This window comes from Cnephaeus nilssonii (assembly GCF_951640355.1).
Source record: "Cnephaeus nilssonii genome assembly, chromosome: 7".
NCBI lineage: Eukaryota > Metazoa > Chordata > Mammalia > Chiroptera > Vespertilionidae > Cnephaeus > Cnephaeus nilssonii.
The window spans coordinates 89,715,634-89,743,268 of record NC_137078.1 but is presented as its reverse complement, the minus strand read 5'-3'; the positions used below and the strand labels follow the sequence as shown (position 1 = coordinate 89,743,268).

The 27,635-nt window shown below is 42.1% G+C and overlaps 2 protein-coding genes across 8 annotated transcripts in view; one reads left to right on the top strand and one right to left on the bottom strand.

Annotated features, from left to right (window-relative positions):
* The window catches only part of KDM1A (lysine demethylase 1A), a 68,011-nt gene extending 45,461 nt beyond the window's left edge, over window positions 1–22,550 (top strand). The window contains exons 10-20 of one of the 2 annotated variants that reach the window (XM_079777230.1): window positions 7,387–7,529; window positions 7,902–7,992; window positions 9,105–9,239; window positions 9,930–10,003; window positions 11,270–11,381; window positions 15,069–15,201; window positions 16,863–17,050; window positions 17,696–17,810; window positions 19,618–19,745; window positions 20,379–20,525; window positions 21,311–22,550. In XM_079777230.1, the coding sequence (XP_079633356.1) occupies window positions 7,387–7,529; window positions 7,902–7,992; window positions 9,105–9,239; window positions 9,930–10,003; window positions 11,270–11,381; window positions 15,069–15,201; window positions 16,863–17,050; window positions 17,696–17,810; window positions 19,618–19,745; window positions 20,379–20,525; window positions 21,311–21,496 (1,452 nt within the window). In that variant the 3' untranslated portion in view covers window positions 21,497–22,550. The remainder of the gene's footprint in view (window positions 1–7,386; window positions 7,530–7,901; window positions 7,993–9,104; window positions 9,240–9,929; window positions 10,004–11,269; window positions 11,382–15,068; window positions 15,202–16,862; window positions 17,051–17,695; window positions 17,811–19,617; window positions 19,746–20,378; window positions 20,526–21,310) is intronic. The other variant, XM_079777231.1, reaches the window with a different exon arrangement.
* A 535-nt stretch (window positions 22,551–23,085) lies between these two features.
* The window catches only part of LUZP1 (leucine zipper protein 1), a 108,769-nt gene continuing 104,219 nt past the window's right edge, over window positions 23,086–27,635 (bottom strand). For 5 of the 6 annotated variants that reach the window (XM_079777226.1, XM_079777227.1, XM_079777228.1 and 2 more), the window contains one exon: window positions 23,086–27,020. In XM_079777226.1, coding sequence (XP_079633352.1) covers window positions 26,865–27,020 — 156 coding nt within the window. In that variant the 3' untranslated portion in view covers window positions 23,086–26,864. The remainder of the gene's footprint in view (window positions 27,021–27,635) is intronic. The other variant, XM_079777229.1, reaches the window with a different exon arrangement.

Here is a 27,635-nt window from a genome sequence, read left to right as displayed (position 1 = left end):
GAGATATCCAGAGAATTATATGAGCTTTAATACATTTAAAAATTTTTTTTTCTAAATAGTATATCTCTCAAGTGTGACCTATAACCAGCTGCCCATCCATGAACAAACTGTTGGTTACCACTATGGGTTGAGGTAAATAGCTGACTCCAGAACATAAATAAACGACATTATTAACCACGCTGTTAGTTCAGATGATGACTTTATTTTGGTAGCAAGACTTTCTCATTGAAGGAAGCAATGTGTTAATTTAGGTTCTGGCATAAACTCCTAGTGAGGGGACTCAAAACAATTGTTGCCCTGGCTGGTGTGATCATGCACCAAAGGGTCTCGGGTTTGATTTCTGGTCCCGGGCACATATCTGGGTTGTAGGCTCACCAGGATCAGCCCTTTGAATAACACTGTAGTAAACAGCTGTTAAGCAGGTATGTGGTTTTTAGCATGCTGTTTTTTCAAGTGAAATTTGTAGTTCTCATTCAACTCTGATCTTTATAGGATTTTTCTAAGTTGGTATGTTTCTGTTTGGTGCAGTAGCCAAGTAGTAAGGGAGATTGATTAAGCATTCTCAAATTTGGGGAAAAGTTATTTGCAGCGTTGAGTTCCACTAGCCTTAAGGTAGTTAGTTAAACCTAAGAAGGGATGTTAATGTTTCTGTATCTTACTGTTCCCAGTAGTCTAGCTCCGAGTATGAATGGACAACTGTTGACAAGAAGACTTCGTTTTTAGTTTATAGGACAAGTGCTAAGAGCTTAAAGTTCCATTAATTTGTGCTGATAATTACAGTTATGCTTCATGGCTTTAGAAATCTAAGGAGTCAGTAGGTGAGTTGCTTCATTCTCCCATTTTGCAGGGGATGAATCTAAAGCTTAAACATGTGTTTGCCTAAGGTCATTACCTAAGTCAATAAGTTGTAGAACCAGGATTCACTGCTTGGGGTCCCAGCTCAAATTCTCATACTTGTGCTATGCCTGGTTGATATTTCGGGGAAGGTGGGGACATGGGTAAGTGGACGCAGCTCTAATGGTCTGTGTGACTGCATCAGCTGGGTCTCCTTTTCAGAGAGCTTTCTTAACAGTTACTTTAAGAAGATAGCACGGTCCACCTAGATGAACATTCACCCAGGTATTGATATTTCTTTAGTAAACTGCCTAACGAGGTGGGGTGTGTTCCTTCGTTATTTATGGACACCCTCAGAAAAAAAAGAGGATGATTTGACGGTCCTGTTGTTAGTACATAAAAATAAATTCTTACCTTCTACAAGGTCAGCGTTAACTCAGAATTAGAAATATCCCTTGCGCCGAAACCGGTTTGGCTCAGTGGATAGAGCGTCGGTCTGCGGACTGGAAGGTCCCCAGGTTCGATTCCGGTCAAGGGCATGTACATTGGTTGTGGGCACATCCCCCGGTGGGGGTTGTGCAGGAGGCAGCTGGTCGATATCTCTCTTTCATCGATGTTTCTAGCTCTCTATCCCTCTCCCTTCCTCTCTGTGAAAAATCAATAAAAATATATTTTTTTTTAAAAAAAAGAAATATCCCTTGCAATATTGTCTTAAGGACATATCACATATTCAGACATTTTTGCTGTTATAGGGAAAAATTACATAGCAAGTATTTTTGTTTTGTTACCTTGTTGTTTGAATCACAAGAATCCCTGACAGAGTTTACTTCTCTGTTCTCTCTGGTCCTGCACTGATAGCTAGAGCAGTGAGTTGTATTGGTTTTGACAGGGAAAGCTTATTTTATGGCTGTAGGTACTAGAGCAAGGGTTTCCCTCTTTGGTTCTAACACAGGATACTATATCCCTGTAAATAGAAGTTTCTATTAGCAGCTGCCCTCAGATCGACTGATGAAATTATACTCTGAACTGTACTTTTTTAAAAATATATTTTATTGATTTTTTACAGAGAGGAAGGGAGAGGGATAGAGAGCTAGAAACATCGATGAGAGAGAAACATCAACCAGCTGCCTCCTGCACACCCCCTACCGGGGATGTGCCCACAACCAATGTACATGCCCTTGACCGGAATCGAACCTGGCACCTTTCAGTCCGCAGGCCGACGCTCTATCCACTGAGCCAAACCGGTTTCGGCTGAACTGTACTTTAATCAGCTTTAAGTGGATGTGGACAGGGTTGGGAAATAGGGTAATAATTCAGGAACGTTTTGGGAGTCACAAGTGAAGGGACTCAAAACATGATTGTTGCCCTGGCCAGTGTGATTACACACCAGACCATCTCGGGTTTGATTCCTGGCATATATCTGGGTTGCAGGTTTGATCCCTGGCCTTTGTCGGGATATGTATGGCAGACAACTAATCGATGTATCTCTCTCACATAGATGTTTCTCTCTCCCTCCTTTCCACTCTCTCTAAAAATCCATGGGAAAAAATATCCTCGGGTGAGGATTAATAAAAAAACAACAACCACACAAACATGGATTGTTGGGGGAAATGGGGGAAATGACTGAATGTTTTCTGCATCTCCTGTATACCAGCCTGTAACTTGGTGGCTTTAGATTCTAATTTTGTTTTGGCTTCTTTTGAGTAATAAAAAGGTATCTTAATCAAATTCCTGCAGTGCTGTAACATTGTGCATCACAATGGAACAGAGTTAGAGTTGTTGCCAAGTTGAGATCCAGAGACTCAGAAACTACTTGGAAAAACATATACTGCACTGGTTTTCTTGAATGGCTCAACTATTACAAGGAAGAAAGAGAATACTAGAAAGATAACAGGTGTCCGTCTTTTACAAAAACCATTAACTGGATGTACTCAGTACCTACCATAAGGTAGCCAGTTTTCACTTGTGTTCATATAGAGTGGTGCTTACATGATAATACTTTTGACACAGGCCTGTTGGCCTTTTCAGTTTTCATCTTCTTTTGTGGAATTTGGTGTTTTTAAGGTATTCTTTTTATACCCTTTAAAATCATTACTGCCAATCCCTGCTTTTTATAAATGTAAAAATCTCCTGCCTTCCTTTAATGTTCCTGAAGTTGCAAAGTGGGTATTTCCCCCTAAAATATAGTTATAATATTGACTTTGCTTTTCCAAACTATGTTAATTTATTCATTTAATAGGACTTTCCTGAGTGCCTCTACTGTATGCTATAATTGCTAGGGTAGCCCTTACACACATTGTGGGTACCCTCTCCACGTGGCCTAGTCACTGCTTTAGGGAAGTCCAATATTTGCATAATCTAAAAAATCCCTGTGAGTTTAAAGATAACAGCCTTCATTTATAGAATTACATTAAACTTTTGGATTGGGGATATACTTGTACTTACTCTCCCTTGAGAAATAATAGCTATATCTTGTTTTCCTTAGCTATTTGGGAACCTGAATTAGAGACTGTTCAGATGTAAGTTTCTTCTAGGTTTTACCAAAAGAACCAATCTAAATCTTTGTCTTACTGTAATCCTAGAAGTGCCTGGAGGTGGAGACTGACTGTGGCCTCTGTTGGCCAGGTTTGGCCATTACAGCTTTTTTCAATGTGTTACTCTTTTTAAGGATTTCTCTGGCTAAATCTCAGAACTTCCTGTACTCAGAACCAAGCTGCAGTCAACTCCATTCTGCTTTGCTGCTTCAGAACTTCTGCAGACTGGAATGAGACCATGTTTTTGTAGACCTAAAGAGTGTGTGATGGTAGAGTGCAACCAGAGGTAGAACTAAGGAGAGTGTCCTTTTTTGGAGATAACTTCTTGCAGGATCAGGACCTTGTCCAGAAAGTTGCTTGGCTCTCCCTGAATTTATTCTGCGTGGGCTAGGTGCATAGGCTGCCCCTCCCTCGGCCACATTCCGGAATGTTCCGTATAATGTACAGGACCAAAACAATCAGAATTGTACCTATTCAGAGCAATGAGACTCTCCAAATGTTCCTAGTCTTGAAGAAACTGTTTATTTGGAGCTTTTCATAGGGAAATAAATGGCTTTGACAAGTCATATCAAAATCTGTTTCAAGTGATATCTTTTTTGTTTAATTCTTTACTAGAAAACTATATCAAAGGTTCTTTCAGAAAAAACTGCTTGCTTCTTAGTTTGGTTAATATGTTCTTGCTGTGTTGTAACAGAAATCCAGCTGCTGTCTAACACAGAGCCTAACTCTTTGCAATCATTTGTTGAGTTCTTTTTCAAGGTGCAATTTAAGAACCTGGAATAGAATGGTCAGGCAAAACTAAAATTACTGCATTTTGTGTTCCACAATAATTTGTGGAACTAAGATAGTCCAACAATTCTCACCAAGGGGAACAGGTATTTATTTAGGGGGTGCTTAAAGATTGTCATTTGCAAAAGTTCTTTTCATTGTCTGGCTATGTCAAGTTTCTAAGCTAGCTTAATTTTAGAAACAGATTCAAAATTTAAATATATCAACAACACATTTTGATTTTCACCCAGTCAGTGTTGAATAATGGGCAAGTATTTTATTTACTATTTTTCAAATATTGTTTTAATTTCAAAGTGGAGTTCTAAGTTAATGGAAAAACATTCCAGTTTCAAAGCTATCCCTGGTCTCACTGGCAACACTCCCATAACTGTTTAGGCAGAAACTGGCTGCGGCCTGACTGCTGGCTGTTTCTTAGAGTCTCCTCAGTGGAGCCTCGAGTTAGATGGTGTACCGGAGATGCAGTCATGTGGTCCTGACGTCAGTCAGACGTGGCAGTGACCTTTGGTTTGTTTTTTGTTTGTTTGTTTGTTGTTGTTCTTGTTACTGTTCTGTTTCTTTTTCTCTTTTATTACGTTTGCTTTATTCCTCACTGCTTTCTGATACCATCTCCCTTTACCACCACCCTCCTCTCCACACTGGCTTTCTTTTGTCCATTTCTATGCCTTGACTTTCCCATTTTGGTCTCTATACAGTCTGTCCCTTATTTCTCTGGTGGTTGCAGCTTCTGAGCTAACAATGCTTTTGTCATGCTGTGTGTTTAAAGCCTCGATTTTACTGCTGTCGTAAAAATGAAACTTGGCTATTGGGCTGTTATTTACAGTTTATTTCTCTCTCTGCTGCACTGGTTAAAAGGACACTGTCAAGGTATTTTTTTTCCATGATTTTTCAAGTCATTTTCTCACTGTTTATAATAACCCATTAAAAGCTTGAAACTTAAATCTTTCCCTTCCAAAGGTCCTCTCCATCATACATTCACCCTGGTTTGTTGTTGCAGATTTGCGCCTGTATGTTGGGCTGGTGCCATTTGAGTTTTTGTCATTGAAAGCGCATGTAAAAAGTTAGGTTTTTGTGGGGGGAGTGGGTGGACTAAAGGGGAAAGTGTAATGAATCAAGTGGGCTGCTTAGCAAAGAGGGAAGAAACAAAAGGTCAAATTTGGTCCCTTTAACCTTGACAGTGTCCCTTTAAATATTTCTCCACCCTGGACCCCAATTCCTGAGCCTGAGTGCTGCGTATTTTTCAGTATGAACTTCCCTACGTGACTGTCAGCCTCACGCAAAGATTAAAGCTTGTCTGAAGCCAGCCAGCCAGTCGACACTGGAAGAGCTTTAATCTGCACCATTTGCTCACTTGTGTATCGGCACATTCTGCCCTGTTGCAGAGGCATATGTGATCTGATCCCTCTTGCTGCTACAGCGTCCCCTTCCTAGACATTTTAGAAGCCACACAGAAATGTCACCTTTTTCTACTCCAGGAAAAGCAGTCTTACACATTGCATCTATAATCTGTTAAGATCTCGTAACTGTACTAGTAGATATCAGTTGAAAATGTAATTGTTTCCTTTTTTAAAGTTGCACCAAATTTAGAGATTATAGAATCATATTTTGTAGCATTATTGCATGAATTACACTGAGCAAAATTTCAGCATTGCTTTGAGCTGCTCTGTATATGACTGTCACATTAGTGAGGAAAAATAACTAATGAGAAAGTAAATGGAATTCCTGACAAAATGGTCTCTTCCATTAACTCTGAGTATAGCAGAGTAATCAGAACAAGTAGGGTTGTCACCAAGCGCTCCTTTCTTTGGGCATGGAGTTGAATAGGAGGTCAGACGTGTCTGAATCCTAGGTACCACCCTGCTATGTAATGGCACCAAGTCTCCGAAGCCCGATTCTTTGCCTTATTTCTCAGTATAAACCAGAAGATTCTCAGGGGTTGACATTTCTTAGACTAATGAGGACTCGCTAATTCCTAGAGATTTCTTGATCCCTTCTGTGTGGTCTTGTGGAACTTGATGCTTTAAAACTCTCTGTTGATTGAGTCACTTCTGGTGTCTGTCATATTTACAGTGTCAGAGGACAGTTGCAGTCCTTTTCCCTTTTTTCTTTTTTTGGGGCAGGTTGTATTTCTTTTGCCACCCCCTGGCTTATACGGACTTATTTGGGTGACTTACCAGTAAAGGGGCAGAGGCTTGTGCTTCAAAAATCATCTGTTTAATTGGGAAGGGCAAAAACTAAGGAGTTTCAACCAAGAAATAGAGTCTTACTGTGATGATCTTATCCACAATCAGTTATCTCTGGTTGTAAAAGATCACTTCTCCCCTGCCTTAGTGTTCCTTAGACCTTTCATTTTTGTTTTCTTGTTACCAATTTTAGGTTGTCTGTAAAGTGAAATTCATAATTTAAATTCCACTTCCCAGTTGATGCCCCGCTTATTATGGCAAGAGATGCTTGCATCAGATGTGCTTTTTCTCTCGCTGCTGTCATGAAATCAGCAATAGAATTGCAGATAGTTTACTTTGGGGCTGAATTAGGTAGTAGTCACAGAGGTTTGTGTCTCCACTAACTGATGGCAGGGCCTGGGAGCATGGTCTTGCAGCTTGATGACCTGCTCTGCAGTCTGTTCCCTTCCTCCACCATAGTGAGCCAGCTCTGGTACTTCGGTCACTCATAATCTGAGCTTTGGACATTCAACTCTGAACTTAATTGGTGCCTTAAGAACACTATTCCTCTGCAAATTAATAGCTTATTAATTGCCATGAACTTCACTTCTCTTTCCTACTCCCACCTTAAATTCTTTGAGGGGAAGCAGGTACCTCAGGCTTCTTATTTGTCCATCTTGCCCTTTTGCTGGAAGGTCCTCAGGTGTGTTGACACAGTTTTTGTTCTCTGGGCCTTTTCTAGCTATTGTTTGCATGTCATCCCAGCTTATCTCAGTGCATGTTAGCACCACATAACTTCAGTTAGCATCAGCGTGAATCCTGGGGCTGTTATTAGAGATAGAGTCCCAGGTCTGGGGGAAAAATTGGGAGAATAGGAGAGTATCAGTGCCAAAAACATCTCATATCTCATTTAATAGAATTGACCACTTCATAGAAAGGAAGTTGAAATCATTGTCCTCAAAGGTTTCCCCTTTGGAAACCTTTTAATCTGTACAGCATTTGTGTTTTCATGGGTAGTTATTTATGTTTAGTATTATAAGGACCAACTCTGCTATACTTCGGATTTTCAGGTTCCTAAAGAGAAAGATGAAATGGTAGAACAAGAGTTTAACCGGTTGCTAGAAGCTACATCTTACCTTAGTCATCAACTAGACTTCAATGTCCTCAATAATAAGCCTGTGTCCCTTGGCCAGGCATTGGAAGTTGTTATTCAGTAAGTACTTCAATACTGCTTATTGTCTAGTGATTTCCATTTAGAGATTTGCTATTTTTGTTTTAAGTTTTCCATCAAGTCTTATTTGAGCTAATTGTTGCTTATTTTCATGTGAAATAGTTAATTCTAAAAGTAAAACCATTTAAAATAATTACATGATATGTAAGACCCTTCTAAATTCTAAAATTCACTTTTATGGCACTAAACTGTATTTAACATAACCTAGAAAATAATTTGTCCCCAGCCAACTTTCTTGTTCCAGAGTACTAGAAATATCAGTGGGCCTTGATGCTCTTAAATGTTTTTGATGGATACCGGTCTTACTTTGCAAAGCTGACTGTGTGACCAGAGCATACGAATTGTCTCTCTTAGGTTACAAGAAAAGCATGTTAAAGATGAGCAGATTGAACATTGGAAGAAGATAGTAAAAACTCAGGAGGAATTGAAAGAGCTTCTTAATAAGGTGAAATTCTGTTTTTGTTTTTGTTTTTCATTGCTGAAGGTACATTAATAGGAAAGAAAAAGCCTTTTAGAAATTTTAAAAGTACCGGGACTCACTGATTACTCTTAAGAAAAAATGACTAGCAAAAGGCACTGTTTTATCTGTCACTCTTCAGTGCAGCTTTACTGAGAAATTGGCTGTTGTAAAGCTGACCCAGTGCCCTCTGCTGAATTCTAGGATGGGAGGGAAATCAGCTGTCCTGAGGTCAGATTTCTACTGATGACAACTGGTCAGCAGCCAAGACCATATTCTTTGCCGTCATTACTTCACTTGTGCCAAATAGTAGATCTATTGAGGGCTCTCTACCACTGCCCTCCAGACCAGGAAACTGTCTGTCCTCATCCTGTTGGCTGCAGACATAATCCCCGCTTCGGGAGAAAATGCGAAGTGGAGCAGCTCCTGTGGGAGTTGTCATGCAAAACCGGGAGCATCTTGTGACTGGACTCTGGCCTCACTCACTGTGCCTCCTTTCTCCGTCCTGTCAGGTGCAGCGGGCTCTGGCACTCCTTACTCAGGACTGTGGTGCGGATGAGTGAGCTGAGTGGCCAGAGAATGGCCAGCTGTGGGGTTCACCTCAAGCTTTAACCATCCCCTAGTCCTCTGTAGTACCGTCAGAAACCTGACCAGACCGATCCTGGGAATGGTTCCTTCAGTCGCTTTGTGTGATAACTTGACCTTTTATATATTTAAAAACAAAACAAAACAAATCATGGCCACTGGTTTCCAAAACAACAAGTTTAAGTTACACTATAGTACTTTGTTTTTCCTGGAAATTAATTTGTACATGTGTGTGTATATAATTTTTTTTTTTTAATTAATGGGACACTCCTAGTTCTGCCATGTGTTCTGGAAGACAGAAGTGGTCTCACTTATGTTATAGTGATGTGATATCTCTGTGTTGAGCCATATAGGGTTTTTTTCCTGTTCTAAAATACCATGATATAGAAGAGGCATTTAAGAATTCCAAGGACCTGTGTTGGTATCAGCAGTTTAGGGGGAGTTGCCAAAGCACGTGATTTAGAGACACATGACATCACTATCTGGAATGGTAAATTTTGATTTTTCCCTCTTAGATGGTAAATTTGAAAGAGAAAATTAAAGAGCTCCATCAGCAATACAAAGAAGCATCTGAAGTCAAGCCACCCAGAGATATCACTGCTGAGTTCTTAGTGAAGAGCAAACACAGGGATCTGACTGCCTTGTGCAAGGTGTGGTATACGTACATCTGTGCCCAGTTGGTTTTATTTGGAATCCTCAGAAACAGTGTAGATCTGAGGAACATTGGAAAAGATCCACTAGCCAATCACAGGTACCTATGATGCGAAGAGGGTTTGAAGGTACATAGGAGCATTGGGGACTTAATGGGTTAGTTTGGTTCGAGATCTACTTTTTCTGCAGAATTCCTACTTTATTTTCACAATCTCATCCTTTAGCTTACTTACATCTCATTTTAGCCCTTTGGTATAGTTTATCCCTGACGGTTTAGAATAATGATAATGAACATGGACTCCTGAGTCATTTGGAGTCAAATTATCTGGTTGAAATCCATAACTTAGTATCTTCTAGCCAGGAGACCTTGGGCTCCTGAATCACATCATCTGTTACATAGTATTAATACTAACTCACTTATTAGGGGATCCAAAGCACTTACTCTGTGCTAGGGATGTGGTAAATGCACAGGAAGTGGTAGTTGCTGTACCTTCCTACCTCTAATCTTAATTTCAGGCTCACATTATAATTTGTCTCCAAGAATAACGAGCCCTGACCCAACCTTCAGCTGAGACACGCGTGGATATGACCTGGGCCATGGATGTGGTTCAGGCCTTACATTTTGTGGTATAAATAACTAGGTTGGTCTCTGACACATTTAGATCAACTGGTTCTCTTCATTCTCTCAGGAATATGATGAGTTAGCTGAAACACAGGGAAAACTAGAAGAAAAACTTCAAGAATTGGAAGCCAATCCCCCAAGGTAAGAAAAAACAAACACTGACGTTCAGAAGGCTAGGGTTTGCTGTTCTTTCTGTCAGATTTAGAGGGAAAATTATAAAGCACCATGGTTTTATTTGTTAAGTGAATGGATTGTAAATTGTTTAATAAATGTAAGCTATTTGTGCATGTGGACTACAGTTTGCCCTTAAACAACACAGGTTTGAACTTCTCAGGTCCACTTATATGTGGACATTTTTCAGTATGTAATATTGGAAAAATTTTTTGGAGATTTACAGCAATTTGAAAAAACGTGCAGACAACTGCGTAGCCTAGAAATCTAGAAAAAGAAAAAGTTAGATATGTCATGATTGCATAAAATTTATGTATTTTCCTTTCTCTGGCTTACTTTATTATAATACATATAACATACAAATATGTGTTAATTGATTATCTTATCAGTGAAGCTTCCTGTCAACAGTAGGCTATTGGTAGTTAAGTTTTGGGAGAATCAAAAGCTATCCCCGGATATTTGGGGGTGGGGATCGGTGCCCTTAACCCAGAGTTGTTCAATGGTCAGCTATGCTTCTCAGGTTCCTAAATCCCCTAGTCTTATGTTTTAATGTGTAAGAAAGTCCTAGATACTTAACCCTTTGCGCTCGCTTGCTTTTTTCTCGATTCCTGCTACCGATGTTAACCGTGTCGAGTCACACTCGACATCTGATTGCAAAAGGTTAAATATATTGTTTTTGAAGATAGCCTTCATAAAATCTGATATATGTATTTGATTGAAAGTGTAGTCAATGAGAATTGTCTTCCTTGAGTGGCATAGAAGGTGGTGTTGCTTCAAATTCCCATAATTTTGGGGAGTAGGAAAGTATTACACTTTATTTCCATTGGCTTTTGACAGTGAATACTTGAATGCTGATACTGTGCTCCATATTGCACCTGGCCTCCACATGCATCTATTCTATTCTGCAGTCAGGGATGCTACCCAAATTTTTACAAAGAATATGCTTTTATAATGTAACCATATAAAGAAGACTTTTTTTTCTTTTTCTTTTTTTCAGGCAAATGAGGCCTAATTGTAATTTGCTTTATGTAGTAAGCTTGGCACTGCTCCAGGTACCAGGAATAAAGGGGTTAATAAGACAGCTCAGGTCCTACTTTTTGACTTAAAATTTTTTCACATAAAGCACAGTCCCAGGTTTAGATTGTCACACAGTTACTGAGATCATCCACATCCGCCTACTGAGCATAATAGTAAAGTCCTTTAATAACCTTGCACTTCTTTGTTCTCATTTTGCAGTGATGTATACCTCTCGTCAAGAGACAGACAGATACTTGATTGGCATTTTGCAAATCTTGAATTTGCTAATGCCACACCTCTTTCTACACTCTCCCTTAAACATTGGGATCAGGTAAAATTCCTTTATCATTTATTTTTTGCACATGTCTTGGAGAGGGTTCTTAAACTGTTCATTTGTTTGTGTGTTTTTATACAGCTTTATTAAGAAAGATAATTTACATACAATAAAACATCTATTTTAAGTGAGCAGTTTGGTTTTACCAAACTTACATAGTCAAGAATAGAACATTTTCACCATCCTCTTGCCCCTTTGCAGTTACTCCCCAGCCCTCCTGCTCCTGGCCCTATGCAACCACCTATTTGCTTTTCCTATAATTACATATAAATTGAACTATACAGTATAATATCATGCAATATATAGCCTTTTGTGTGTGACTTCTTTTACTTAGCAAAGTTTTTGTGTATGTCAGTGGTTTGTTTCTTTTTATTGTTTGGTAATATTCCATTGTATGGATAATAGAGGCTCGGTGCACAAATTTTGGGTGGGGGGGGGTCCCCTCAGCCCAGCCTGCACCCTCTCCAATCGGGACCCCTTGGGGGATGTCCAACTGCTGGTTTAGGCCTGATCCCGGGGATCTAATCCTGGTCTCACAATCCTGGACCATTGGCTCCTAACCGCTCACCTGCCTGCCTTCCTGCCTGCCTGGTCACCCCTAACTGCCCCCACTGCCGGCCAGGTCGCCCCAACTGCCCCCTCCCTGCCGGCCTGGTCGCTCCTAACTGCCCCCCCCCCCATCAGCCTGGTCGCCCCCAACTGCACCCCTCCTCCCCGCTGTCCTAGTTGCCCCTCACTGCCCCCCTTGCCAGCCTGGTCGCCTCTTACTGCCCCCCTCCCTGCCAGCCTGGACATCCCAACTGCCCCCCCCCCCCCCCCCCCGCCAGCCTTGTTGCCTCTTACGGCCCCCCCGCCAGCCTGGTCGCCCTACGCAGCCTGCTTGTTCAGTCGTTTGGTCGTCCCTCACTAACCCCCCTGCAGGCCTGGTCATAGGCAGCCATCTTATGAGGGTGTGGTGGTCAGTTTGCATATTACCTCTTTATTATATAGGATGTCACAGATTGTCTTTTCATTGGTACATTGATGGACATGTGGGTTGTTTCCATTTTTGCTATAAATGATTGAAGCTGGTATGAACATTCATGTGTTTCTCTTGGATTAATAGGAGTGAAATTGCTGAATCTTATGGAAAGTAAGGTTTTATAAAGCTTTATAAGAAACTTCTAAACTGTTTTCCAAATTGCATTCACACCAGCAATGTATGGAAGTTCCAGTTGCTCCATATCATCACCAACACTTGGTCCTGCCAGTTTAAAAATTTTAGCCATTCTAATGTTTCATTGTTGTTTTAATTTTTATTTCCCTGATGATTGGTGATCTGAAGCATCTTTTCATGTACTTATTGGCCATGCGTATGTCAATTCTTTTATGAAAAGTTTATTCAGATCTTTTTTTCATTTAAAAAATCTGATCGTCTTCTTGTTAAATTGTGAGAGTTCATCATGTTCTTTAAATTCTGGATACAATTTGTCAGATTTATGTTTTGCAAGTATTTTTTACTAGTCCTCAGCAGGCTTGCCTTCTTATTTTATAAATGGTATCTTTAAAAGAGCAAAAGTTTTAAATTTTATGAGTGTCCTATTTTATTAACTTTCAGGCTTTGTGTGTTTTGTAAAATCCTGAACATTTTTTGTCTAAACAAAGGTCGCAAAAATTTTCTCCAGTTTTCTTCATAAAGTTTTATGTTAGGTCTATGATCCATTTTAGTTCATATTTGTGTACAGTGATAGGTGAGGTTACAGCTCATATTTTTCCATATGGTTATCTAATTCATTATTCTAGCTCTGTCCTTTTCTTCACTTGTCTTGGCATCTTTGTTGAAATCAGTTGACCATGTGTGAGTCTGTTTATCTATCTGTCCATATTCCACTTTCATATTGCCTTGATCTATATCTTGAAATCAGGTAATGTAAGTTCTGCAGCTTTGTTCTTTTTTAAAATTGTTTTTGGCTATTTTTTGGTCTGTATTTCCATAAACATTTTAGAATCAGTTTATCAATTTCTATTAAAAAATTAACTTCTGGGAGTTTGGGATTGCATTGAATCTATAGATCTAATTTAGAGTGATTATCATCTTCCTATTGACTTCTAGTCCTTGAGCATGATAAAATATTTTGTCACATTATTCTTAAGTATTATTATGGTGATTTACTCTTGAATTGGTGAGAAGTCACAGGGCTTCTTAGATGCTGAATGGACCAATCTCTAAATCTGAGACTTTGGCCCGACTTAAGACTGTGTAGAAGTAAATATTACACTTTTATTACATATTTTCATTATACATTTTCCTAGTAAGATTATTTTGACTTCTTAATCTTTAGATTATATCTTGGTATTCTTTAGTACTTGAATTACAGTGAGGATTGAACTTGTTAGTGGTAAAAAATCTTGCAAAATTCCCAGTTTCTTTGTGATTTTTCATGTAAAGACTAAATTAGACTTTCCTAATAACTCATTTATCATTTGGAGTTTCAATACGTATCTATTTGTAATTGTATTAAGGTTTTAAATGTGGGTGATTTGAACTGATCCATAGAGGAGCAGATGAGTCAGTCATTTAGTATTTTTGCTCTCAACCCAGTATTTTTATCTAGTTCCTAAGAATTGTGGGATGTTTTCCCCAGGAATCTCATGAAATCAGAAATACTCACTAGCCTTCAAAAGTTTCTCTACATAGAAAAATTTTTAGTAAATTCAAAGAAATTGGATCATTTGGGTATTTCTTCCAGGCCAAATCTTGACTTTACTGTATAAATCATCTTGGGCCAATCTTTACAATCCTAGATTGCCTTCATCTGACTTTAGTTTAGGAAATCTTCCTCAACTTTAAAACTCGTAAGTTTAAGGAATAAAAATGGATTTTGCTCTTGGGTAAAAGAAAACGTAATTAGGATGGTGAATCTGATATCCTACCAAGTCTGTAATACATTAAAAAACCAAACAAAAAAGGTACCTAATTTTCTGAATTTACTGAATCAGCTTCCTTCCCTCTCCCACCCCCATGAATAGTCTAGACTTGATGATAAAACTTCTATCTAGCCCAGCTGTTGTGGCTCAGTGTTTGAATATAGACCCATGCACCAATGGTTCGAATCCCAGTCAGGGCACGTGCCTGGATTGCGGGGTTGACCCCCAGTAGGGAGTGTGCAGGAGGCAGCCAATCAGTGGTTCTCTCTCATCGACGTTTCTCTCTCTCTTTTCCCCTCTCTCTCTCTCTCTCTCTCTCTCTCTCTAATCAATAAGAACATTTAAAAAACGCGCACACACCTCTATTAGGGAAAAAGGAAACTGCCCTACTTCCACTGCCCAGAGATAGCATTATGGACATTGGAGCATTTTTCCTTCTCCCTTCCGTTTTCTGCGGCAGCTGTAGTTGAATATGGAGTCATTGGGTTATTTAAAAAAAAAAAAACACACACACACACACACATATTTTTATCGATTTCAGAGACGAAAGGAGAGGGAGAGAGAGAAACATCAGTGATGAGAGAGAACCATGGTTCATGGGTCAGCATTCAACTATTAAGCCACACTGGCTGGGCTGGAGTGATTGTTTTTAATTTCTGCGTTATATTGACAGTTTCCACAAGTTGGTGTTTTTAGCCTTATTTTACAGAACTCAGTGTAAATTGCATAAATTAGATTTTAAAAGTGTGAAAATAGGTCCTTTTCTCTCCTCTTTAGGATGATGACTTTGAGTTTACTGGCAGCCACCTGACAGTGAGGAATGGCTACTCATGTGTGCCTGTGGCGTTAGCAGAAGGCCTAGATATTAAATTGAACACAGCAGTTCGGCAGGTTCGCTACACAGCTTCAGGTATGTCGTTGCTTTGCTGGTGAGAGAGTACACGATGCTGATCTTTCGAGTTGGAACTACAGAAAAAGGACTAGGTCGTTTCCTGATACAGTGTCTTATAAACTATGTCTCCTAAGTTTTAAAATTTGCGTTTACAAAAGGATTGAGCCCATAGAGCCTTTGGAGATTCCAACCCCATCATTGTATAAACCAGAAAATTGAGGCAAGTTTTAGTTTACAAATTGTACATGAATTAGTTGATATTATAATAACAGCCAGTGAGTTTGGTTTTAATTTTGCTAAGTATATTCTTAAATTCCAGAACTTGGGCCCCTAGTCTCCAGTGGAACCCACCCTACATTTCATCTTGCAACAGGGTCTTTGGATCCATTCTGGCTTTTCCTACTCAGGTGGACTGATGGCTCAGGCTGCTTTCTAGTTCTGGGAGCAGTCCTTTAGTAAGTTGACTCCTGATTGCCCTGATGACTGTGACTTTAGGCTCAGTGCTCATTATTGCTAGTTTGAGGTACATTTAATAAGGAGTGCAGAGAATCCATTGTCTACCCACCTTTGGAATTAATAATCTTGAACTCCTTATGGTAACTAGTCACTCCCCTCTCTGAGGGCCCTCATCACAAATGGAAATGTGGCCACTAATCTTGCCCTCCATGGCCCCTTTTTTAGAGTTTTGAGATCACCACAAATACTTTTTTTATAACTGCTGAAACCATTTTCCATTTAAATTTTCCCTTCAGAGGCACTTCTAGCTGATGATGTTGAAAAGATCTACCACTTCATTTGCACTGCAGATGAAGAATAGTGAGAATAGCTTTTCATTTTCTCTAGTTCTGTGACCACAGAAAAGGGGCATGGCCCTGGCTGGGTGGCTCAGTGGGTTGGAGCATCAAGGTTGTGGGTTCGATTCCCAGTAAGGGCACATACCTAGGTTGTGGTGGGTTCAATCCCTGGTCAGGGTGCTTGTAGGATGCAACCGATCGATGTTTCTCTTCTCCTCCCTTTCCTTCTCTCCCTCCTCACTTCCTTCCTCTCTCTTTAAAACAAAAATCCTCAGGTGAGGATTTGGCATTCAATGAAGAAAAACATCAAGCTCACATGAGAATAAATAAGGTGAACCTACTTTCAGTGCCTTTTCTGTGGCCAGCTTTGAGCTCATTCATGTTCTGGCAAGCTAAGCATCACAGTGCATTCCCAGGAATAGCAAGCTCCACAGTTCTGAGCCGCATCCCTTGGGTCTGTACTGCGAGCTTCTGCTATCATTCTTCTCTTCGCCCCGAGGCGCAAGCACCTACCCACAGTGGAGCAGTTATGGGTTCTCTTGGGACAGACATTTTACTCTGAATTTTGGTCTAAATTTACTTAACTTTAGTAAGTTATCAGGTCCTTTACTAGTCCAGGAGATCTCTGTATCAGGCAGTTAAGGTAGTACAGTGGTGAAGATCAAGGACTCTGAGTGTTAGGATTTGAATCCTGGCACTTATTACCTGTGTTATTTCACTTCTTCATCAGTTTCTTTCTATAAATAGTGGGTAGAACCGACTCCATAGACTTGTGTGAAGAATTAACTGGGATGGCATATAGAGCCTGCTGTACACTCAGTGTTCCATACCCTCATCAATACCATCCTCCTCACCAGTAAAGTCTTTTCCCTCAAACCCCTATAGGATGTGAAGTGATTGCTGTGAATACCCGCTCCACCAGCCAGACCTTTATTTACAAATGTGATGCGGTTCTCTGTACCCTGCCCTTGGGTGTGTTGAAGCAGCAGCCACCAGCTGTACAGTTTGTGCCACCTCTTCCCGAGTGGAAAACATCTGCAGTTCAAAGGATGGGATTTGGCAACCTTAACAAGGTAACCTGCCCTCGACACCTCTCTCATGCCCACTGTACAAGTACCAGTCTAGCTGCCCTCCACTCGGACAGGAGAAGGGTTTGCATTTTTATACATCTTGTTGTGCTCTCAATTCTGATATAGGGTGAATTCTGTTCATTCATTCACTTCATTGCCTAATTATGCATAAAATATCCTTGAGAACGTAGTCTTCTGAGGTCACTTCACAAACCCAAGCCTATAAAAAGAGAGCTAAATGTCATTCTAAGTAATAAATTTGTAATAAGGATTTCTAGACGTATAGTAAGAGTATATTAGCCTGGCCGGCGTGGCTCAGTGGTTGAGCATCAACCTATGAACCAGGAGGACACAGTTCAATTCCTGATCAGGGCACATGCTTAGGTTGCAGGCTCAATCCCCAGTGTGGGGCGTGCAGGAGGCAGCCCATTGATAATTGTCTCTCATCATTTATGTTTTTTTCTCTCTCTCCCCCTCTCCCTTCCTCTATGAAATTAGTACAAATATTTTAAAAATTATTTTTATAAAAGATTAGAAGAAATTTAAATAATGTCTGAAGAAAAAGTACTTTCTTTTGAGGCATAGCTGTGCTTAAAGCCATATTCTCGGAGCCCTGTTGCCAGCTCATGTGCTTCTTTTTTGGGATAGGTGGTGTTGTGTTTTGACCGGGTGTTCTGGGATCCAAGTGTCAATTTGTTCGGGCATGTCGGCAGTACGACTGCCAGCAGGGGTGAGCTCTTCCTCTTCTGGAACCTCTATAAAGGTAACTGCTTTCTAGTTTTGATATTTCTCATGTCCTTAAAGGAATACAGAATTAGGAATATTCTGGTTTTTCTCAAGTGTGTGTGTGTGTGTGTGTGTGTGTGTGTGTGTGTGTGTATGTCTTGATTTTTCATTAACTCTATAAGCAATTCCTGAAATCCCTTATAGATGCTGGGGATATGGAAAAAAAAACCCTGCCTTTAAGGAGCCCACAACTAACTTGTGGGAGATAGAATGAGGTAGGCAGTCTCAGAACAGGGCGGTAAGGAGATGGCAGGGTGAAAGCCTGCAAAAAAAAAAAGCAGAAAAGGAAGGATCCGCCCTGCCAGCAGAGGTGAGCCCAGGGAGGCTTCCTGGAAGGGGAAATTTGTGTTCCTCATTCTCACTTTTATGTCTGACTTACCCCTAAATCTTTAATCACTTCCCTTAGAAATGTATGAAACTCCGGTTGTGCTTTCTTCTGTACATAATTAGACTGCTCCTATTCCTATACAGAGCTCTAAAAAGAAAGTATATCTAGACTCTACCTCATTCCAGGAAAAGAATGTGGGACATGTACTGTGCAGCAGTATCAGTAGGCATGGCCTTGACAGTGTAGATACATCAGTTAACAGCTTGACTCCCACCCCAGTTCTTTCCGTCGCTCCTCACTGCCTGCTTCTAAAACATCCTCCCATGGCCGGGGCCACGAGTCCAGAGGAGGCACTTGTTCCCTGAGCACAGTGCTTTCTGACAACAGCTGAGCGCTCTTTCCCTTCCCCCACCCAGACTATCAAGTCCTGTCAGTGCTTGCTTCACCATCTCTCAGACCTACTTGCTCCTCTACTTTCCGACTGCCCACCCCCCAGTCCAAGCCACTCTCTTCTCTTACCTTTTCCTCGTCTAGAACTTCTTTAAAGGTAAATGCTTTCTAGTTTTGCCAGCAGCCACTAACTGCTATCCCTGCTTCTATCTTTTGAGGGCTTTCCGTTATCTTGGCCATTACTAAGAAGGCCCACATAACCCAGCCCTTCTCTCCTTCAGCTTCCTCATTGTTCCTTCCTCCCAGCCCATCCTCACCCCTCCCCACTCTCTGGGCTCCAGGCACCCTTGCTGCTCTCCTGGAATCCTGGATTGCACCATGCTGTTTGCTACTTCAGGGCCTTTGCCCTGAAATACTGTTCCTGGGGTGCTTTTATTTTTCTTCTTCTCTTCCTTCCCAACACGGCTTACTCTACCCAGCCTTCAGGTCTTCACCTAAATGTCACTGTTTCAAAGAGGACTTACAAGATACACATACCTCCACTGCTTCAAATCTAAATTCTCGGTATTGTTTTCTCTGTATCCTGTGTTTTTCTTCAATATCTTCTATCACAGTTCATAATTATATATCTGTGATATTTGTCTGTGGAGTAGTCATTTATTGTTTTTATATCCCCAGCATCTACTACTGTGTTTATCCCTTAAGTCTCTTGCATATTCACCAAATGGATGAGTAAAGGTGGAGCTGTCTCCAGTGAGCAGGGCTAAGAATTCTTGGTCTCACCATAGGGATACTTGTTTTCTTTGTTAACAAGGTCTGAAATGCTATCTGAACTTCCACATTCTGCAGTTATAAACAGTGAAGTACATGAGTCACCACTGTAGTTTGCCAGCTCCCTTCTGGGGGTAGATTTCAAGTTACCTTTTCAGAAACAACTTGTCTCTAGCTGAGTGGTGCATGTCTATTGGTTGTCAGATTTCAGAGCACCAAGAATAATGGGCCCATAAAGAGGTTCCTGAGAAAAGTCTGTAGGAAAACCCTGGAATTGTCCTTTCTGTTTCCCCAGCTCCAATACTATTGGCACTAGTCGCAGGAGAAGCTGCTGGCATCATGGAAAACATAAGTGACGATGTGATTGTAGGCCGATGCCTGGCCATCCTCAAAGGGATTTTTGGTAGCAGTGCAGTGCCCCAGGTAAGTGAGTGGGGACAAGTGGGACCTGGGATTTGGACAAAAGACACGTTTGACATATTCTCTTAAGTTGCAGCACAGGTACTTGGGCAGGAGTTTCAGCCAGAATTGAGAAGTGTGTATGGATTTACATGAATGCTAATGTTAAGTATGGGATTCAGAGTTATTTGCTGCATTTGTCCGCTTGTCTGTCGTCTCGGCTTTTGGAATCTTACTACCACCACACCCCACCTTTCAAAGTGGCCAAACTCCCCCAGGGAAGTCTTAAGAGAATCTTTTGGTACTTTTTTCTATTCTTCAGGCCCATTGAAACACTTATAGACCCTTTTGATTCCTTTGAAAGGACATATATTAATACTTCGTGTGAATTTGTAAGAGAGAATTTAATTTAGATCAAGTCCTTGGTGGGTCTCTGGATTCATAGACAAGAGTGCAATTTGGAGGCTTCCTTGCAGTCTGAAGGCATTCTGTGTTATATATTTTAAAGCATCAGCATTCACCACTTGGCTCTCATGTCTGTTTCCTCTTCAGCTCTCAGAACTTGTATCTCCACTCACAATTTTTCCACCTTTCAGATATATTACTGGTTTGTCCTTGGTGTCCAGTAGTAACTTGTGCCCATGGTATTTTCTTTAGCCCAAGGAAACGGTGGTGTCTCGCTGGCGTGCTGATCCCTGGGCCCGGGGCTCCTATTCCTATGTGGCTGCAGGATCATCTGGGAATGACTATGATTTAATGGCTCAGCCAATCACTCCTGGCCCCTCAATTCCAGGTGCCCCACAGGTGAGAAACTAACAAACTGTATCTGGGCTTATTTGGGAAGAGGCCAGTATCCCAGGTTCTTAGGGTGAAAATGCCAGATTGTTACAGATTTACTCACTCGGTCTTGGACCCTTTCAAATAACCCAGAGCAGAGGAAAAGGGAGGAGCAGTATCTTTTGTGTCAGATTTCTCACATTTTGGCTTAGTTAAATCTAAACCGCCTGTATTCAGATTTTTGTCCCTATAAAACAAAATAAAAGATGTTTTTAATTGCACCCCATTTTGTAATGGTTCATAGGATTGTTGCAGGCTCCCAATCACTTAGGGATCTCCAGGGGATGCCCCTGAGAAATAATTTTGGGCCCTTACCTAGATGATGCCTGACCCTGCTCCAAATAGTAAGTGTTCTCAGGACCCTGCGCTAAGGAAGACCTGCTCTGAGCTGAGTGAGAACAAATGCTGTGTGCTCTGTGGTTCAGGGCAGTCACCCCCACCTCCAGTAGGTCCTACATGAGGCAAAGTCAGCTTTAGAACTGGGTATCCCCCGAGTTAAACTGGAATGTAAGAACAGGTGCAATTAAGTGTCACTCTGGAACTGAGACTGGGCTGAGTTTTGTCCCCTCCTAGTTCTGTCAGTTCTAAGAAAACGCCTGCTCCTAAGGGAGACCCTTTTTGGTAGAATGATGGGCTACTGATTTGGGGGTGGGTGAGTTCAGCTTCAAAGGCCAACAGAAATTTGGAAGTTTTAACACAGTAACAAAGGTATATTGGCAACGTGCTGATTTCCTCTTTTTTTCCTGAAATAGCCAATTCCACGACTCTTCTTTGCTGGAGAACACACAATCCGTAACTACCCAGCCACCGTCCATGGTGCTCTGCTGAGTGGCCTCCGAGAAGCAGGAAGGATTGCAGACCAATTCTTGGGAGCCATGTACACCCTACCTCGCCAGGCCACACCAGGTGTCCCTGCACAGCAGTCCCCAAGCATTTGAAACAAATGTATCCTAAGGGAAGAGGCCAACGTGTGTGTCTTCTGCTGTGTAAGCAAAGTTCTTCTAGCAATAGTAGATTCCTGAGAAGCCTGCCCTGGCTTTTGGGCTTCCGGTCAGTTGCCGAAGTTCAGGATGGTCAGGTGGCCAAGGAGGTTGTCTCCTTTGAGTGACTTAGAGCCAGGGATGAAGGCACTTGTCCATTTATAGTGTGGAAGTGTGTGTTCTTCAAGACTGAGGCGAGCAAGTGCTATGAGAGAACACCTTAAGTCTCTTGGTGTGTGGTAGTTTTTTTTATATTTTGAGAATAAAACTTCATATAAAATTAGTCCTATCTATTTTATTTGTTTTCCCTTAGGGTTAGAGCCGTATACAAGACAGGAGTGTTACTCCATTGGAGATGTTCATTTTATGTGTTTACATAAAGGGGATGTTTATTAAAGGAGAAAAATGATTTGGTCAGAATATAGGGTTAAGGGGCTCCTATAGAATAACGGGCTTCCTGGTCTGTGAGGCTAGATTTCCCCACTGGAGTTGGAGGGTGACCATGTGCCAAACGCATGAGCGTATGGAGATTGGGAAACTTTGAATTCTCAAGATAAAGCACAAGACAACGCCAAGTTTGGGTAGTCCTCCACAGACTATCCTGGCTTTATTCTCCAGATTCCCTCCATGGGTATGTGCTCACTGTACTTCTAGCCAAGGTACTGGTATAAAGTTTTGGCAAGTTCTACATAAGGAGCAGTTCAAGGTTTTGGGTAACTTCGCTAGTGTATTAATTTCCTGTTGCTCTAACAAATTACCAACAAGCTCTGAGGGAAGATTCAATTTCCTTGCCTTTCTCAGCTTCTAGGGGCTGTCTGTATCCTTGGCTTATGGCCCCTTCCTCCATCTTAACAGCACAGCAATCTCTGCTTCTTCAGATCCCCCTCCATCTCACTCTCAGGATCCTTGTGATTTACTTGATGGACCACCCAATCATCTCCCCCATTTAGAATTCTTTAATCACATCTGCAAAGTCCCTTTTGCCATGTAAGGTAAAGACTTGTAGGAACAGAATGCCTGCCTATTCCTTACCCAAGGGCTCTTAGCAGACTAAATGTGTGTGTATAATCTGCTTCTAGAAATTGGATTTAACTTGCATTAGTGAATTCTTCCCTAAATGAGGTTTTATTCGTAGTAAGGTTTAAGGGACATTACATTGGTGGTCTGACTGGAGGTCTTTTTCCCTAGTTTTAGAATGAGTGACAATAATTAGGAAATTTGCACACCAGGATCAGGGCAAGTGGTGTAACTGATGTAAAGGTGAGAAGAGCTTACAATGGAAAGTATGACGACTTTGGAGCTCAGCTCTGCCATTAATATTGTTACCTTGGGGCAGGGCGGGGGATGGTTAAGGTGTTTGAACCAGTGTTAGGTGCTTTTGAGTTTGTTTTTTAAATAGATGGCATAGGCAGCTTGAGAAAAGATTGTTTTGTGTGTGACAAGCCTAAAAATAAAATGTAGCAATAAAATAGGTGCTGTAAGATTCTAATACCAATTCAGTTTTGGCTTCTAGATATGTTCTTTACTAAGCCTCAGCTATGTTTCCAGTCCTTACAGCACCAGTAATTGGCTGAGAATTTTAAATACATACAGTGAAATATACTAGCTGCACCCACACATAGAAAACAGTTGTATGCAGAGATGACTCACACACATGGAAACTAGGGAGCTTTATTGGTTACATATTGTGCTGCAGAGCCAACAGACAGCGTTAGAGCCAGAGGATACATGCAGACAGGCAGCTTCAACTAGACACATGCACCCAAGGAGCCGAGTCACCGCTCATGGCTGTGCCCTGGTTTCCAGCGACAGGGTCCGGCCTCCTTGCTCCCATGCTTGGAGCAGGAATGTAGAAGCTGCTGCACCTAGACTCCAAGAGCCAGGGGAGAGGCCCGAGCACCTGCCTGAGCAAGTAAGTGTGGACCAACATAATGTAATAGTTTTTGAGGGCTACTTCCCTAGCCCTCCCAATCTTTAAAATACAAAAAAATAGACTTTATTCTCTTAAAAATACATTCCATTCAGTACATTGTTCTGAGCTGTGAAGCAGCAGGAAAATAGGGCCCCTTTCCTATGATCTTGGTTATGAGGCTTTGAGGAGAACACTGTTCCCCACTCAGGGTATTCAAAAGATAATCCCTAAAAGCAGCTCTTCCAAAGCAGTCTTGAACAACCAAAAACAAAACAAAAACCACACCAAAAAAGGCAGCTAGGGACCAGACCAGAGGCTGGGTCCCTGTTCCTTTATTGGAAAGTGGTAGCACTTGGCACTAACCCACTAAATATAATGAACTTAAAACTGCTCCAGGATGACAAGTCCAAGATCAATATAGACCCCCTCACACCCCATGAGAGAGGGATGATTTATGTGCAATCTTGTGGACAAGGTTGGAATCCTTGGCCCCACTGCAAATCCCTGTAACCCACATTATAACTGTTTCATTGCCACTCAAAAGCAAGAACAGCCACTGCTTCCTTTTGCCCATATCCCTGCAGCTTTCTCCAGTTGTTTTTAATACCAGAATGGCAAGAGACAGGTGAGAGCAGGTACTTCCTCCAGCAAAGCAGCTCTGGAGAGCCAGGTTCCCCACCTCACTAGGACCCTCCCACAACTACACACCTGCCAGGAAAACTGAAAGTTCGAGCTAAGCTGCAGAAAAGGCCTGTCATAAAGTGGGTTTATTGTCTGAGACAGGGAATATTTGGCTTGATTAGAGAACTATTCAACTACCAGGTCTCCCTTTTATTTGGATGTTTCTCCCAGAAACCCTGATGGTGAGGCCTGGATCCAGATGGTCTCACCTAGGTTGCTTTTCAAAAACGTGTCTTCCAACTTTGGAATCTGAGAGCCAGCCTTGCCAGCCATTTGAAGCCTAAGATAACTGAGCCTATAGCCTTCACAGGCTATTACAAATGGTATTTTCTGTAATGCTGAGGACATTCCTTTAGAATCTATTTTTCAGCAGTTCTAGAAAATGTGCAGATGAAACAAAATATCCTGAAATAACTGGTACAATCAAACCTTATTGCACTCAGATTTTAAGATAGCCGCCCCAGCAAGAGAGTATCGGAGCTGTCCCTCTTCCACACAGCATTCTGGGTCGCGGCAGATGTTGATGTTGCTGAAATGTGAAAAGATCCAGACTTTGGCACCAGGAGCTACAGCACCAGAATCCAGGGCTCCAGTGCCCAAGATGAGAATTATCAGCGAGAACTTTGAAGGCATGGCTTGGCACTCATGTTTCTACCAGCAGAGAAGAGCCACAGACTTTCCTAGACTCTTACTTAACCACCAATAGAAGACAGTCAGTTTCCTTTGGACTGTCAGGGTTGCCAACCAGTGAAGAATGGCAAGGAGACTATAAGTGAGAGGTTGCAGCCTTGAGAAAGTTAGTTTCTGACTGGTGACCCAGTAGGAAGGGGTTTTGAAAATTGCATCTAAAGTTGAACATCTGAGGCAGCAATGTGAAGTAAAGGCAAGCATCATGACTATGCCTTTAGATTGGCAAAACTCCAGAAAATGGAAATGGGAGAACATTCCTGTCCCTGAAAGGACAGTAGGTGCTCCCCAAGCCTCCAGCACTGCCAAATCTGATGCAGACATGGGGATGAACACTGATTGCCACACTGCGTAAAGGCAGAAAAGATGACTCAAGAAGCATAGAAACAGGAGACACACCAACTGGTGTTATGGGAAGTGCAAGCAGGAGATATTGTATGGCATCGGTGCCAAGAAGGGCTGCAGAGATCATCCATCTCGCCATTTTACAGACTGGAAAAATGAAGTCAACGGAGCTTCTCTGAGCTTACCCTTACAATTAAAAGGGCCCAGGAAAACCATCACAGGACACATTCCCCAAACCCATTTGGATCACTGACACCTTACAAAATCAAGAATCACACCATCACCACCCAGTGGGATGATGGAAAAAGAAGGATCTTAAGAGAATGCCAGATTTAGGAACCTAGAAACCATTTCAAATAACTCATTTTATAGATAGGGAAACGGAAGCAAAGTACAAAGCCATTAAGAAAATCTAGCTTTCCTGACTCCTGCTCTAATGCTCTTTCACTATGAAGGAAGTGTCTGCTTCATAAAGGTAGCCTTTGAAAGGGGATCCCTTTTTTGAACTGAGAATGCTATAAAAATAGCAGTGTCAAGATTATATGGTTCTTTTCAACTTCCCCATGTGAAGGGTAAAGGAAACTGATCGGTTTTTATTTATGTGGCTTCCTGAAAAGTTTGCTGCATTCTGAATTGTATAAATCTGGGGCCCCTGATGGGCATGTGTTACCTTTCCTCCCATGAAGTCATCATGATAGTTGGTTTGCAGGAATCATGGGCCCACTTCTGTAGGAATGCATCAGCTTGGTAAAGTGCGATACCTCCTCCCTAGGGGATGGAAGAGGAGGAACAAAGTCCAGGCCTTTCACGGAGCTATTGCTTTGTGGAGTGACTAATGGGAAAGTGCTTCTTCCTGTCCACTTTCCCCTTTGCTGGGCGCTTCCTAGAAGGCAGAGTATGCTGGGTCAGGCCCAGTTTAGTTGGGGAATAGTCCGAAGGTGGAAACAAAGTCAGCGTGAAGTCTCCAGCCACAGGAGAAGCAGGCAATGCCAGTAGCATTATTGGTGCCCAGGGAAGGAGATGCATGAGGTGTGTGCACTTCCAGGTGCCTTTGGAAGGTGAGCTGAGAGCTGGGGTCGGGGGAGGGATGATGTCATTTCAATAGGTGGGCAGGTACCTGTGTGCTCTGCCCCCAGGAAACAGTGGTCAGCAAGGGGGCCAGGTCATAGTCCCATATTCCCCTAGAGGCAGCACAGACCTCTCTGGTAAAAGTCTGAGGAATTCCAAAGGGGAAAGGAATGGAAGCTCCCTAAATGGAGCTGACGGCTGGTAAGTCTTAGTGTCAGTACTTAGGTCCCTAGGGCAGACAGGGAGTGAATTGGATGTGGTGAGGAGACCAAGAAATCAGAACATTAACTGTGTGGAAAGGGCTATTGTGTGGTGAGGATATAAGGAGTTTCTACATCATTCCCTATTTGTGGCCAGAGTGGCCGATTCTACTGGGAACAGGGCAGGGACAAGGAGAGAGGACTCATGCATCAATCAGGGAAGGCTGGGCCTGGGTGACTGTCCAGCTTGTAGTTTCTGATCTCCATTGGCCGCCTGGCAAAAATGACCTGAGCCACAGCCTGGCTCTCTGCCACAATCTCCCAGCCAAGGCCTCGTGTCTAGCCCAGTTAGCTGGCCCGGGATCCTTCATAGGATGGGAAGGTGGAAGAGCTGAGCAGAAGCAGAGGACACAGCAGACCTCACCCGGCTGGCTCAGTTTTCCTCAGCACAGGGCCTGGTTGGTCGTAACCGTTCCTCAGCCTGTACTTGCCCAGGCTCTGACAGCCCCTGCTTCACGGGCAGTTCAGGCCGTTCCACGGAGCTGTGTGGTCGCCTGTAGACATTGAGTGTGCAGTCATCGCCTTCCTCCTGTGCCAATAGATGACAAAAGTGAGATGTGGAAGACAATACAGTGAGTAACAATGATACCCTCACTCCCAGTGGTCCCTCTCCAGCCGGGCAGAGGGAGATCTAGCCCAGACAGACCAGCAAAGACAGGTCATTATAAAAGTTCCTTGGGAATCAGAGTAGACTGCAAATGCCAATCTGCTGGGGATACTGGGGGGTTCACAAGTGAACAGGAGCCCTACAGAGTACAGGGCCAGGAATGGGGCCATGGGAGTGGTACCCTTAAGTAGTAGCCACTGGTCCTCTAGTTCTGCACATGAAGACTGCATGCTTCTCGGTGAGAGCCATTTCCTTGGTGGGTAGGCTGGAAGTATGCTGAAGCAAAAGCTGGACAGCTTTTTCCCTACTTCCCACCAGTAAGTCACATGCCTTCCCTTTCATATGCCATATCCTATCTTCCTCATCACTTACCCTTCATCATATCTCAGACAGCCAAAGTTTCAGAGAGCTAGACACCCATCTTTCACTCCACTGCTCTTCTACCCGACTTCTGCCTTGTTAATGTTTTGCTTTGGCGCTCCAAAGCAAATTAAGATGAAAGTACACAAGTATGAGTGAGAAAGGGTGGCAGGGTAC